The following is a 14,260-nucleotide window of genomic DNA, read 5'->3' on the forward strand; positions in this document are numbered from 1 at the left end:
TGTAGCTCTTTTGAGCTGGTTGTGTTAACATTCTGCTGTAATGTTCTTTGTTTGGTCATAGCTCTTTAGAACCGGTTAGTTGCTGATTGGTTGTAGCTCTTTAGAGCCGGTTAGTTGCTGATCATGCTGTCCACTTTATGAACTTTTGATTGACTTTTTGTATATTATTCTTTTTGCATTATTCAATTAAAAAAAAAAAAAAACCAAATCAATTTGATATTTCTATCTCGTTAAATTTATCATAAAAAAACTCAATCAAATTATAAAATGCAATACGTTTTTGTCAGATTGTACTGCCACAAGGTCCATGCATGACTGACGGTACGGAACAGTCTGCCGCGGGGTCCGTGCATGGAGAGAGGCGAAGGAAGCAGACGGAGGAGAAACGGCGTCATACCCAGCCAGTCCAAATAACTGGCTGGGTAGCCGTTGCCTGCAGGTCAGCACCCCCAAATCATTCCATTCCCTGTCAACAATCATTGTATCAAAATAGAAAATATTTGTCTGTCATTGAATCAAACAGGAAATACTACAAATGGTGGCTGCATCTACTAGCGAAATAACAGCCACCCTGAATTATAAACAAGATCGGAAGCCATTAATTTGAACATTTGACCCAAATCTGATGAATGCAGGCGAAAGAAAATCAGGAAGTCACGAATACGAATTATTATTGGGACGCCATGCGGAAGCGAGCATGATTGGGCGGCCCTTCCATCCGAGCAACAAGCATCCCTTGTCTTCTGCAAGACTGTATCCATCGCACCCGTAAACAGACAACATCATCCTCGCCTGGCTCAAAAATCTTAATGGAAACCCTACAAATCCCGATCTTCCGAGCTGCCTTCTCCACTGATCAGCCCTCTCATGGCGTTCCACTCTCTCCCCCGCCTCATACGCCACAATATTCCCAATCTCTTCCGCAAAATGGAATCTTTCAACCTTCGTTCTCTGCGGGCTGGATCGGGGCAAACTGGCCTCGAGCGAGTCAAAAATGGCGGAATAGTAATGCAGCGATTCCAGAAACCGTCCGAGGAAGAAGGGCCCGTTGTGGTTTGCATCCTGCTCGACGAGCGTCAAAATGCAGGGATTCAACCGCTGCAAAGCCTGCAGAATCGATCGCAGAGATCCGCGGCTCTCGTTCACGAATTTGTGCAGACACATGACGCTGTTAATAATTAGGGTTTCGCCGGGCCGGAGCTTCAGAAACGTCGGATCGAGAAGATTAGGGTTCACCGGCTCGACTATGCCGCGGAATTCAAACCCCAACCCTAATGCCTTGGCTTCTTCCCCCAGTGTTGCCCCCCATTCCTTGATCTCAGAATACGAGCACGTCGCCATGCCCGTGAGCCTCACGGTCGGAGCGCCCTCTGCCCTAACCGCTAGCTTCCTCATGAGCGCCGGCCATTGAAGTGCCTGCACCATTCCTAGGTCAAGAATATGGATCGATTTCTTCCCCTCTGCGGCCTGCGCTATGGCCTCATTAGCGGCCATGAAACCGAAGGCTACGTAGGGAGTACACTGGTAAAGGAACTGAAATCCCTCTCCTCTTTCCGCCTTGCTTGGAGTTCGCATGAGATCGGAGCCCCCTGGAGGCTGCAGAGAGCTCAGATTAATACCACTAGTGTTTGTGTTGTTGTTCTGGAGAAGCAGCAAAAGTCGTGAAGTAAGCCCTTTGGCGAAGCAGCATGTGACCCTCTGCAATGCATCTCCACAAGGGTGAGCAGATTTCCAGATCTGCTGCAACAACTTTGCAGCTAATTGAGAGTCTCTGCAACCCACCGCCTCCGCACAGGCGAGAAGAAGATGAACCAGATGAAGCCCCTGGTCAATTTCTCCGCTCCCTGATGGTTTCGCTCTTCGTTCACTACTGGTACCAATCTCAACCACTTCTTGTAACACATTAGGAAATCTTTCATCTTTGAATCTTGCTACTTTGTTTACTCTGCTCTTACTTTCATCATCGAATTCAGAGCTTTCTTGCTCATCATCATCATCATCCATGTTTATGAAGCTTTCAATCATCTCATCTTCTTCCGCCATGTCCAATAAAGGACTATCACCGCTGTCTGAAGAGGACAAGGGCCCTGTTTCCACTTCATCATATTGGCATTCCAAGCGAGCAGCAGCACAGTATTGGCGAATGGCCAAATCCTCTCCCAAATAGCACTGGTAATCAATTTTGTGAGATTTTGGCCACCATGAATCACAAGCATCACCATTACAGAATGATTGCATTATACCAACATCTGAGCAGAAACTCCCATTGCCCTCCCAATGCTCCATATACAGAGAGATCTATCTCTGCCAGAAAATCTGAATCCTCTACAGAATCTCAGTATTTGAACTGACCCAGAGTTGCGCAACTCAAGAGATATGTTCTTTGAACTGACCCAAGAGAGATCCCAGAGTTGTGCAACTCAAGAGATTTGTTCTGGTCGGATTGCTTGACATGGCAAGGGATTAATACAGTGAACAGGTGAGAGGATGTTGGAAAGCTAAGTTTGTTGTCTTTCAAATGGACATTAGCGAGGCCTAGGGAAACGTGACAGGACAGGCTGGGAGCTCTGTATTCTATGTCGAGGAAATCGCTAGGAAGAAGAGGGAAACGCGTTGAACTAAGACAAAACAGGGCGGCTGTCATTGCATCTTTCTCTTCTGTCTCTTTAATGGAGGTAAGGACAGTGTCATATGAATGGTGGATTGGATTAAAGAATTATAGGTATGTGTTTTTACTCTCATGAAGAATGTCCAAATCTGAACGTTGTTTATTCATCATTCATCTGAAATTTGTTGCCTTTGTTTTTTCCCACCATGGATTCCTCCGATGGAGTTGCCTACGTGACAAATTATGGCGCGTTCCAAAGACTGCAATACCATTTAAAATACTTTTCTAATATGTCAATTTATGGGTGCATGCGAATCTCCTCATCAAATTGGAAGTTCTCCAAATGATTTGATTCGGCTTTGTGGTGAGAATTTTTCCCTTGGCGCCCTCTTTTTCTTAAAACCGTGCATTATTTTTTAGTTATCATTGTGCAATAGGAAACGGTAGAAACAATTGTAAATCTAATATTGTATAATTTCAGTTTATAAAATTAAATCTGATATATGTCAAAAGTAATATTGTATATAGTTGATTGGTTTATACGTGAACTAATCATCATAATCATCATATTATAAGGTAAATTGTCGATGATATTAAGGTAAATTGTCATTTATATATAAATAATAATTATATTGATGGTATAGCTAGTTCAATTAGTGTAAGAGTGACAATTTTATGTGCATATTTGACATATCAATTTTTTGGACTCTTAAGGAGCTTAACCAGAGAAAGAAGGTACTTATTATAAAGGTAGGGCTAGTACATGTGTTGATCACAAGATAATTGCAACAAAGTTAGAGGCCCTAGAAAAGGAGGGGTTTCAAGAGGGGGGCTTGGGCTCTATTTTTTAGGGAAAAGATGTCCTAGAATTCTCATTGTAAGGATAACAAATTATTTAGAATATTTTTCCCTATATTAGGAGCCCCTATTTTTTAGCCCTCTTAATTGAGCAGGTAACCATTCTGCCAAATTCGTTCGGGGCACAATACCAACCTCATCCTTTTTCGATGTCGGAGCCACACACTTAGCAAGACTCAATCCCTGACAGGCTCTTTAAGAACCTTTCAAATTCACTTGTAGACCAATAACCCATTAACTTTATTTGATAATTGATATTTTAAATCTCTCCAGCTTCCTTAAGTTTAGGAGCTGAAATATTTAAGCTACAATACACTAAATGATTCATGAGACCACCCATCTCTAAACGTTCTTAAATTTTTTTAGCATGGACCCCTATTTTAAGGAAGATTCTTCTCCATGGGACCCTAGCCTTAGTATCTCTTGGTTTAACCTATGCGTGATGCACAACTTAGTCACTTCTTTATGCCTGATGCAAAGGATTGTGTTGAGAAATGATGCAACAAAGAGGCGACCTACAAGGGTCTTTTTAAGTTCCTTACTTATAACTAGAGGAATGTACTCACATAACCATTGGATGCCTGGTCTTTAGCTTTTTAAAAAAAATTTCTATGTTTTTTTTGTTATTTTTCTATGTCACTCAATTGTACTTCTATATTTTTCTTTTGTTTTGATATTATGAGTTGAGGCTATTACCATGCCATTAAATTCTTAATAACATGTTGAAGTTGCATTCAAGTTATTACTGTAAAGGGCCAACACCCTAATTTTGTTGCTTTTAATATTAAAAACATACAAATAATAAAAGAGTTAATGACACATTTACAAGAGCATTATGTTTAGAAATAGAAATTGCAAAACAATAACCAAAGACCTAAAATAGTTAGGTTTATAAGGGTGCATAGCCATAAAAAAACCCAAACATGGAAGGGGCCAAAACATAGGATGGAACTAGGCACACATGAAACTCAATGAGAAAACACCATTGATTACTTTTAGAAGAGCTATAAATAAATAAAGAATGCAAAGGGGACACACATTATAAAAACCACAAATAATGGACCAAGAGAACATGGTCCCATAAGTAATATAAGACACTTATACTTGCTTTCACTTTACTAATTAGAGTTGCTTCAATATGTGACGTATGAGAGCATTCTTCAATATTAGGAGAATCATTTTTGCATGGCATGAAAAGTAAACTTGTGTGCAATGAAGTTGAAATAAGAATCTCAAAACATAAATAAAATAAATAATCGTGTTTTACTTGTGAATTTGTATACGGATATTTAAAATCAAGCTTATTGTGGGAGTTCCTACAAATGCAGATGAAACTAAGAAGCATAACAATTTAATTTTATTATTATTGATAATTGATTTAATAGAGTTTATGATTAATGAAAAAATAGGGTTTGATAGGAACTTGAAAACCAGTTCAAAGCCCACAACATAAAATGGATGAAGACCAAGACCATGGTTTTTTCCAATAGGGTCCCTCAACTTGAGACTGTACACTCAAAAGGTGTCATACTTTAAACCCTTCTATCCAAATGATTTCATGAGTTCGAAATGCTTGGATGCCAGCTTAGAGCTCCCTATCCACAGAGTGTAAGAAGGTATGATTCAAGTATGAAGGCTCTCGGCCGAGCCTTAAAGATACACTTCTTGCTAGTAAACCATGCAACAAGAGGTTCTTTGAGAAAAGATCAAGAATGCAAGTGTCTACAATGAATCCTTCAAGGATGCAATGCAAAATGAAAGCTAAGCTAGGATGAACCCTAGAATGCAAGCTAGTATGAAAAGTTGCAATTACAAGGGTTACATTAGTAGTTCCTAGTTTTTATCATCAAGCCTTATTAGGGACATCAAAAGATCATACAATCATCACTAGCATAAACTATGAGGATATGAATATGATCTATATCAGATAGGTATGTGGGAATCCAACCTATGCATCAAAGACATATAGGTCAAGGTGACTATGCAGCTAGATTCCTTAAGTTTGGTATATGAAGATTACACTTGTATCAAGGCATAAGTGCCAAGATAACCCCTGAGTGCGGTCTTGCAAAAAAAGAGTCAAGGATGATATGTTTATAAGTCAAATTGTCAAATAGGACAAGCATGAATCTTTAAACACTATAGAGAAATAAAGTATACCCACAAGCATAAATCAAGAAAACATGCCCCATGCCCCCAGTCTTCTAGTCCATGACATCCTTGAAAGACTATTGGGGAGGGAACATATATCAAAGAAATCATCATAGATAGTACACAAAGTAGATAAAGATCAACATAGCTCAGTCGTTTAAGTGTTTAAGTGCATGTGTGTAAGTCACTTGACCATTTCTTCAAGACTTGATTTTGATAATGAGAAATTTCGTGACACCGGAGACTATAGGTAAACTATCTAAGAAGTGTTGAGAAACACTTAATGTCAAGTTGGGGGGGTAGTGTTGAGAAACACTATTTTGTGAGTTGCCAAAGAAACTCTAATGCACAAGGACAACTCAAATAGGCTAAGCAGCTGTGTCCCCAAGACAAGGACAAGAAACAATCCCAAGCTAGGAAGTGTGTAGCGAAATGGGTGATTGAGATTGATAAACATAGGTGCAAGGGTCTCAAGTAGTGCTTATTTCTAGGTTTTTATCACTTGGCAAAATTTTTCAGGACTTTTTTCAAATTTTTTTTTGTATTTTTTAATTTTTTGAATTTTGTTTTGATGATACATCAAAGTGCCTATTGCTAGGTTTTCACTAAGAAGATAATTTTTTCAGGACATTTTTTGCTTTTTAGGATTTTTTCAGGATCATAGATATGTACAAGATAGCCAAGCAGTATGCCTCTAAGCATAGAACTTCTTCAAATGTAGGACATTGATAGGCTTCGCAAGTTCTTTGCCTTCAGGAGTAGACAGTTGATAAGCACCAGACCCAAAAATTGCTGTGATTGAATGATTTTAGGAGATTCTTTTGTCCCCGAGTTGATAGGCTATGTAGGCTCAATGAGAACTGACGATCTATCCTAAAAATAGCTTGGCAGACTACCAAGTACCTCATCCGCAAGTGCCTCAAGGAGGTTTTCACTATTAGATACGTCTTTATTTTTACTATTTTTAGGCTCAGATACCACCACAATGTGGTTTTCGCCATCTCATATGAATTGTGGGTTCACTGGTGGAAGAAGTGATGGGTTCAATGGCGTTTAGGTAACAGGCGATCTCATAATGGTTTCAGAAAGACTGTATTTTCGGTCTTTGATGTTGGATGGACCAATCTATGAGAGTGAGGTAGAAGCTTCAAGGTTATTGATGCGAAAAGAGTAATCTTTGGTGACATGCGAAGTTGAGCCTATAGTGAATGTTGCAAAGGTATCCAGATGAGGAATAGTCCTAGAGGGACCAACGTGATCCACTAAAGCATTTTGCAAGCCAAACTCATCTGACCCTATACTAAACTCATCACCACATTTGGTTGGGTTGCATAGGTGTGAATGACATCAACCTCGAGTTCACAAGAGGTGTTTGATAAATTTTCCCAGTCATACTCTTGAGAGTCTGTACTCTGATCTCTAGCAATTAGACGAGCAATATTTTGTCTAATCCATCCTCTATTCAAGTCTTCATGGTTGGATTCATCTTGTTCTGGCTGTCTAGAGGTGGAAGCCTCAACATCATCATTGATGGTAAATGTTTCTTCTCCCCAAAGGAGTGAAGTTATGGGCATAAAGTCTTCATCTTGTGAAGTGGCAGCAACAAAGGGAAGATCATCATCCTTTGATTCACTAGATATGGGCGTACTTTAAGTAAATTTTGGTATATTATCCTCTAACCCATATCCTAGGTCAACAGTATCTCGAGCATCACAACCTTGAGTATGACTTAAAGGTTCAGTTAGAGCTTTTTTATTACCAGTTAAGAACCTGTGGCCCTGATAGCCCATGTTTGCAAGCATCTTATATCCTTTTCCATATCATTTAGGAGAAATGGGAGTGGTGACTATGGCATCCTCTTCATCTTCCTCTTCCCTATATATCCAATCTTTAATTGCCTGTTCTTCTTTCTCTAAGTCTAGGGGAATTGAGGACTGCACAAATGTGCCAAAAAGTGTCATGGCAGAAGCATAGGGTTTCTTTTTAGCAGATGGTTTCCCATAAGACCGAGGTGAAATAGGTAGAGCAACAATGGAGTCTAGAGTGTATTCACCCATACCTAGGCTCATCATTTTCAATTTCTATTCACACTTTGTAAAGTACAGTGTCGACTCATGAGAGGACCAATTATGTGGAACCAATGTTTTAGCAGTAGATAACGTGTTGATAGACATGGAGTTGTCACCAGGGACAACTATCTCAGTGTCATTAAAAGGGAACTTGATGCACTAATGATACGTAGAAGGTACTGCTTTCATGTCATGAATCCATGGTTGCCCCAACAACAAATTGTATGCAAGCGGCATGTCTAAGACTTGGAAACTGAGATCCTTCTCAATTGGACCAACTCTTATTGGAAGTACAATTAGACCTTTGGAAGCTCGTTCGACCTCATCATAGGCTTTTATAGTTATCTTGCGCCTAGGGTCAATGGCAAATTCAGACATGCCCAACTGTTGAATCACGTTGAATGAGATTATGTTTAAGCTTGCACCATTGTCTATCAAGACTTGACGAACGCGAGTGTGAAAGATTTGGACTTCGATGTGGAGAGAAAGGTTGTGGAGATGACTGAGAGCTCAATCATCTTCTTCAGAAAAGGTGAGATAATGGGGTGAAGAGATATGGTTCACCATAACTTGAAATTGTTTTGCATCAATATTTGTGGAAACATTGGCAGACTGTAAAGCTTTTTTCGAGGATATTCTTGTGCAAAGGGGACAATTCTAACAACTCAAAAATGGAAATTTGAGCCGGGGTACATTGTAGTTGACTGACAAGGTCATAGTTGGAGATCCTGGAAGTAGTTAGTTGTTTAGAAGATGAACCATTCTTAGGATCATGGGCAACTTTTAGAACAACCTTAGATTGCCCCCTAGTAACGAAATTAAGTGGTTCACTTTGTGATGAGAAAGAATCAGTCACCCAGAGCACCACCTTAGGTCTAGAGTCATTATGGCGTTGAAGAACATTGCGCATTTTCAAGACAACTTTGGGTCATTCATCTACATATTGGTTGTCATCGTTAGAACTTGCCATGCACAAATGCTCAATGACCTCAAGCATGCTTATAATATTGTCAGCGTCAGCGTAAGCATAGCTAATCTTGGCATCATGATTCTTTTTAGTAGCTTTGGAGGTTTCACCTTTCTCATATTCTGGCAAGGATTGTTTAAAAGCTTTGTGATCAACATTTTTGACGAGGCCATCCATGACCACTTTGCTTTCCTCAATAAGATCTTGGATTACATCTTTGAGCTTGAAACAGTTTTCAGAGTTGTGACCCTTACTTCGGTGGTAACTGCTGATATGATCCTCTCTCCACCATGAGGGTTTGACAAGTGGGTCATAGGGTCGAGAATTGTCTGGTAAAGTAACCAGCTTATTTGTGATTAACGTTTTTAAGACCACCTCATAAGGCTCAACCATTGGTGTATAAACACGTCATTTCTTGGTAAACTTATAGCTCTTGTCAAATGTTTGTGGTTTTGCATTTTCTTGTTGCTTTGTAGCATAGATGGCAGTAGAAAGGTTAAACATAGGTTCCTTGGTCTTAGGAGTGTCCACTACCCCACCATTGACAACATGCTTGTTCTTATTCCAACGTTTACCTTTGTCTTTACCATTTCTGTTGTTGTTCTTGTCTTTGTTTATAACAATTTCACCCTTTTTGATAGCAACATCTTCAATGCGATATGCACTATCAACCATGGCATTGAAGGATGTGAATAACTGTTTTCTTAGATCAAAGTATAGCTCTGGTACGAGCATATTGACAAAAATGTTGATTTTTTCAGCCTCACAAACTTGCTGAGGATAGACTACAAGGATCTCCATCATTGAAGATATGTTGCAAAGGGTTCTCCCAGTTTTTGTTTGATGTTGCATAAGTCCAGCACCGTCACAGGATGTTGAATGTTGTAGGAGTATTGTTGGATAAAGCGTTGTGCAAGTTCGTCAAATGTTTTAAGAGGACTCAATTTTGTGAACCATTCCATAGCTTGCCCTCTTAGACTCCTAGGAAACAGTTGCATAAGAAAGGTGTCTTCATGCATAAAATCCATGCTAAGAGCATAAAAATGCCTCACATGATCGTGAGGATCACCATTTCCATTGTATTTGTCATACTTAGGAACCTCTATATCCTTAGGAAATGGTAGCATGTATAGACTCCTATCAAATGGAAGAGCGCATATTGATTCGAAAAATGAAGTCTTGGGCAGTTCTTTTGAAGTTTGCAATTGTGTGAATTGTTTCCTCAGTTCTTGTATTTCTTCCCTTAAGATTTTAGCTTCAGTGGGTTCTTATTTTTTAATTATGCATTCTACATCAAAATCTTGAGGGAGTTTCCATCCGCTTGCTGCCATGTATTGGAAGTATTGGTCCCCATTTTCCTCTAAAGCTCTAAGCATCAATTTTTGAGCAAAGCTGTCTTGTTGGAATTTTATAACATCCTCGCTAGTTACTTCTTCATCACTTTCATGATGGGAAGGACATGCGCCCGTGGTGACTCTAGGAGTTCTTGGAGGTGTGTTGTTACCATCATTGCCACAAAAGGTTTCGAGAACAAGTCCCCTTGTTCTCTTCATGGTGGGTATGGTTATCGTTTTCAGCTTGTTGATGTTCTTTCTCCCTAGCGTACATGGCTTCTAGGATCCTTTGATTTTTACGTGCTTGTTCTTCTAAGCGGCATTGGACTTCATTGCGGTGCACCATGGTGACCAAACTATTCTCACCCTTAGGTGTCTCATAGGGTGTGCCGAACGGGTTTTCAAAATTGTAAAGCGGATTATGTCAAATGTTAGTTGTTTTTGTTTGAATAGGTTTAGGGTCCTCCACATGAGGTTGTCCATGAGGAAATATGGGTGGGGTTTCCAATTGTTTGAAGAAAAAAGGGGTATGACTCGCTCCCAACTTGAAATCTAGTTGTGATCGGCATGTAAGGAATCGTCTTTGCTTAATAGGACAAGACAAGTAAATTAGATTTGAAGCTCTTACAATCAAGATTAATCACTTGTCAAAGTATAACAGATGGCTTGTCAAATAGTGCTCAAGAATTTATAGCATTGGTGACTTGAATCGAGTGAGCGAGCAAGAAGCTCAATTGCAAGTAGCTAATGTAGGATGGTAACTGGATTTTGACAAGTGATTTTTCAATGATGTTTCAAGACTTACATCTAACGGACTAAACCCATCTTTTCAACTTCAAACATCACCTAACAGACGAATATGCAACTAGAACCAGGAGGGACTAGGATGACAAGACCCTAAATTAGAAAACTTCAAACACAGACCCTGTTTTGACAATAAATAATCCCAGGTGATATTTTCTCAGAGACAAAGCGATAGTGAGACAACATAAGATGTTGTATGACACAGTTCAAGACACACGTGCGATACTTTTCTTCTGGGTGATAGTTCGCACAAGGCGGGACGGTAGAACTTATTATTATAAGGCGATAGATCTCACAGCAAGAGGGTGACACAATTTTGCAAAAGCATTGTTGTGCGATATTTCTCCAGAGAATAGGTGATAAAGTGCTAGTTTCGTGTAAAAAAAGGACCAGTTTTGACTCCAAAAGTTGTGTTTCAGTTTGACAATCAGGTATTTTTTAGATCAGATAGTGTGAGATTTCAGTTCATGTCATTTATCAACAAGGTTTGCAAATAGTAGGAGTTTTAACATGTCTCAAACAGTTGAACAAGGGTAAAAACAACCTTGCTAACACACACTTGTGATATCAGAACAACCTTTCTACCAACATTACCGAGATGTTTGATTTTTAAGAACGTTAACACTGGTCAACACATTCGAAAACAATAGCCAATCAATCTACCTTAAGGTCATGGTTTATTACTCAACAACTTGGCCCATGCTTGATGCTCCTTTGCCTTACACTAAGTGGTTGCCCACAAGAGATATTGGCTTTGTCATGGAAGTGCCATGAGCACAACCAAGGGAACACATATGGTGAATGTAAATCTTGGGGTGATTCAGGTAGTCCACTAGGATTGATCCTTACACCAAGAAGTTGAGTGGCAAAGTAGGGTAGATACTAACCTAGGGTGTTTAGAAAGGGCTTCCATTCGTAATGTTCCTCTTGCATCCAATTAAGGGACACCCCACCTTGCAATGGGTAACAGACCTTGTGGCCACAAGAGCACCTTAAGCGTTCTTGCCTAGTGATCTCCCTATGGTCAAAATTCTATAAGTGATCACACTAAGTGAAGACAAACACTACGTCTACCAAAGTTTTGTGTCCTTGATAGCCTTGAGTTTATAGTGGGTTGGAAGAGCCAGGTAATTTGCTTGTCCCCACTTGGGTCGTTCCTCTCAAGTTGTTCGGGAGTAGGCCCTCTAAAGGATCCTAATTACCATAGATTTGATCCATTCTCAAGGGTTAAGATTTCTGATTCACCTCAAGGGTGAAGAGCATACTCTCCTACCTCGATTGCTTCCCCCAAACACGCCAAGAAGATTCAATTATTTGCTTGTTTTCGAAATGCAAAGGTGGGTCAAGATTTTCGATTCACCGTAAGGGTGAAGAGCATACTCTCCAATCACCGAAGAACCTCAATCACAAGTGTAATGTGCCTAAAAAAAAGAACAACTAGTAGATGCCGCACATGAAATAAAAAAGCAAGCAAGTTGGGTTTTTATGCGTCAGACAACCTTGCAAACAATCATTAGTAGCCCATGTGCATTTGAAGCTTTGACATGCGTTCTTTTAGGCAATTTAGGCAATGTTTAATGCTTCAAAATAACACCTTGCAACCACAACTGTTAGCACCATGAGTTAGCCTTAAAATGAAAACAAATCTGTAAATGGACTTCTGTAAAACCAACTAAGGATCTGTAAAAACCAGCATGCAGTAAGCAGCAAATTGAGAAACTGACCAAAATACTTCAAACATCAAGCAAATTCAAACCAAGCAATAGTTTATGCTGGAAGAATGTTGTACGATATTTCTCAGTATACATGGGCGACAAAATCTTCCTGTGCGATATTTATCACTAAGTCGGGCTATAGAATCTACAATACTGGTGCAAGAATTCTTAGTATGGTCGTACAACACTATTTCCAAAAAGTATCGCCTGACAGTTATGAGAAATGTATTATGAAATTGGAAAAATATCGTCTGAGAATTGCGATTAAAACAGAAAAGAAAGTGCAGACAGAAAGCGAAAAAATGTAATAAAAATGGTGAATCAGAGGACAAAACCTAATGTTTTGCCCCAAGGTGGGTGCTAAAAATGTGTGCATAAAAGTGTCACACTTCTGTAAACCATTATTCTGAGAGAACCAATGGAAGAGGGAGTTTCAAGAGCCGGCTTATAGCTCTCCATCTATGATGTGCAAAGAGTCTGAGATGATGGCTCTCAAATGAACCAAACTATGCAACATTTGCAAGGTGCACTATAGAACAAGAGATTCAAAGAATAGAGGCAAGAGTGCCAATATCCAAGAATCTAGAATAAAATGCAATGCAAATGCAAGCTATTCTAAATGAAATCCAAGCTAACAAAGAGAACTTAGCTAAAACATAAATGAAACTAAGCTAAAAATTATGCCATAATGTAAGTAGAATGAGAGCTAAGCTGAAATGCAGTAATGCAAGAATGCTCCAAGTCTCCAAAATCACCAAGAAAACCTGCAACATAACAATATCATGAGAGACTAAGATTTTTTGAATGAGGAGAGAGCCCTCCCTTTTAAAGAAAAAATGGACAGTAGAGATTAAGAGGAAAAAAGGCATAATCAAGGGAGGAGAATGCATCTTGAGTGATCCGTGTGCACAAGCATGTCAACCAATCACAATTAATGGTTGACTTTTGAGAGGGTTTGAAATCTGTGGAGGAGAATTAAAGTTATTTTAAAAATAGAAGATTTCTCTCACATAGGAAATTGTGCATTCATGTGTAGACAAAAATGCTTTTTATTTTATTTCTGAAATAGGAATAATGCTTTATGTGTGCACACTTAGGATAAGAGATGAGTGAGGAATTTTATTTAATTAAAAGGGGGACATGTTATTTTAATTAAATGTTAACTTGGGATAAAGTGGTCATACCATAGGTTATAATCGGATAAACAGATTTTTGAGGATTTGATAAAAAATAACCATTAGATAAATTATGGAAAAATGCTAGAAAGGGGGCTCATAGTCTAAATGACCATTTTTAGTTAATTACAGAGACAACCACTGCACAAAGAAACCCATATGCCAAAAAGTGTTGAAGAATATGGGTTGTTGCAAATGTAATAATACTGCCATTGTATGTGGTATGTGTGTTCCAGATGCAACATCCTCTTAGATTTATATATATAGGGATTATGCCATGATTACATATTTCCCTTCATGGGACATGTTTATTCATTAATTAGATAATTATTAATAAATAAAAAATTAGTTTCATATATATATATAAAATTATTTTTTCTCATATAACAATGACCTTATATCTCAATATAAAGAACACACACACACACACATCTCATATATAATTATATATAGGTTTATCCAATTGAAGCTATCAAACATCAACACTCCCACTTAGCTTAGAAGGATAAACACATAAGAATAAATATTACTTCAATGTAATATTACAAATAACAATTTGAAGGACATCTTAGAAGATTT

The 14,260-nt window shown here is 38.8% G+C and overlaps 1 protein-coding gene across 1 annotated transcript; it reads right to left on the minus strand.

Annotated features, from left to right (window-relative positions):
* Positions 1 to 479: 479 nt before the first annotated feature.
* On the minus strand, positions 480 to 2,597 carry LOC149561973 (GRAS family protein RAD1-like). The gene has a single exon (XM_089825495.1). The coding sequence runs from the start codon at positions 2,284 to 2,286 to the stop codon at positions 655 to 657; it is 1,632 nt and encodes a 543-aa protein (XP_089681621.1). The 5' UTR covers positions 2,287 to 2,597; the 3' UTR covers positions 480 to 654.
* Positions 2,598 to 14,260: the final 11,663 nt, after the last annotated feature.

The sequence above is a fragment of the Cupressus sempervirens genome, chromosome 4 (assembly GCF_028749045.1).
Source record: "Cupressus sempervirens isolate cs-2001-9-10 chromosome 4, ASM2874904v1, whole genome shotgun sequence".
NCBI classification, from domain to species: domain Eukaryota; kingdom Viridiplantae; phylum Streptophyta; class Pinopsida; order Cupressales; family Cupressaceae; genus Cupressus; species Cupressus sempervirens.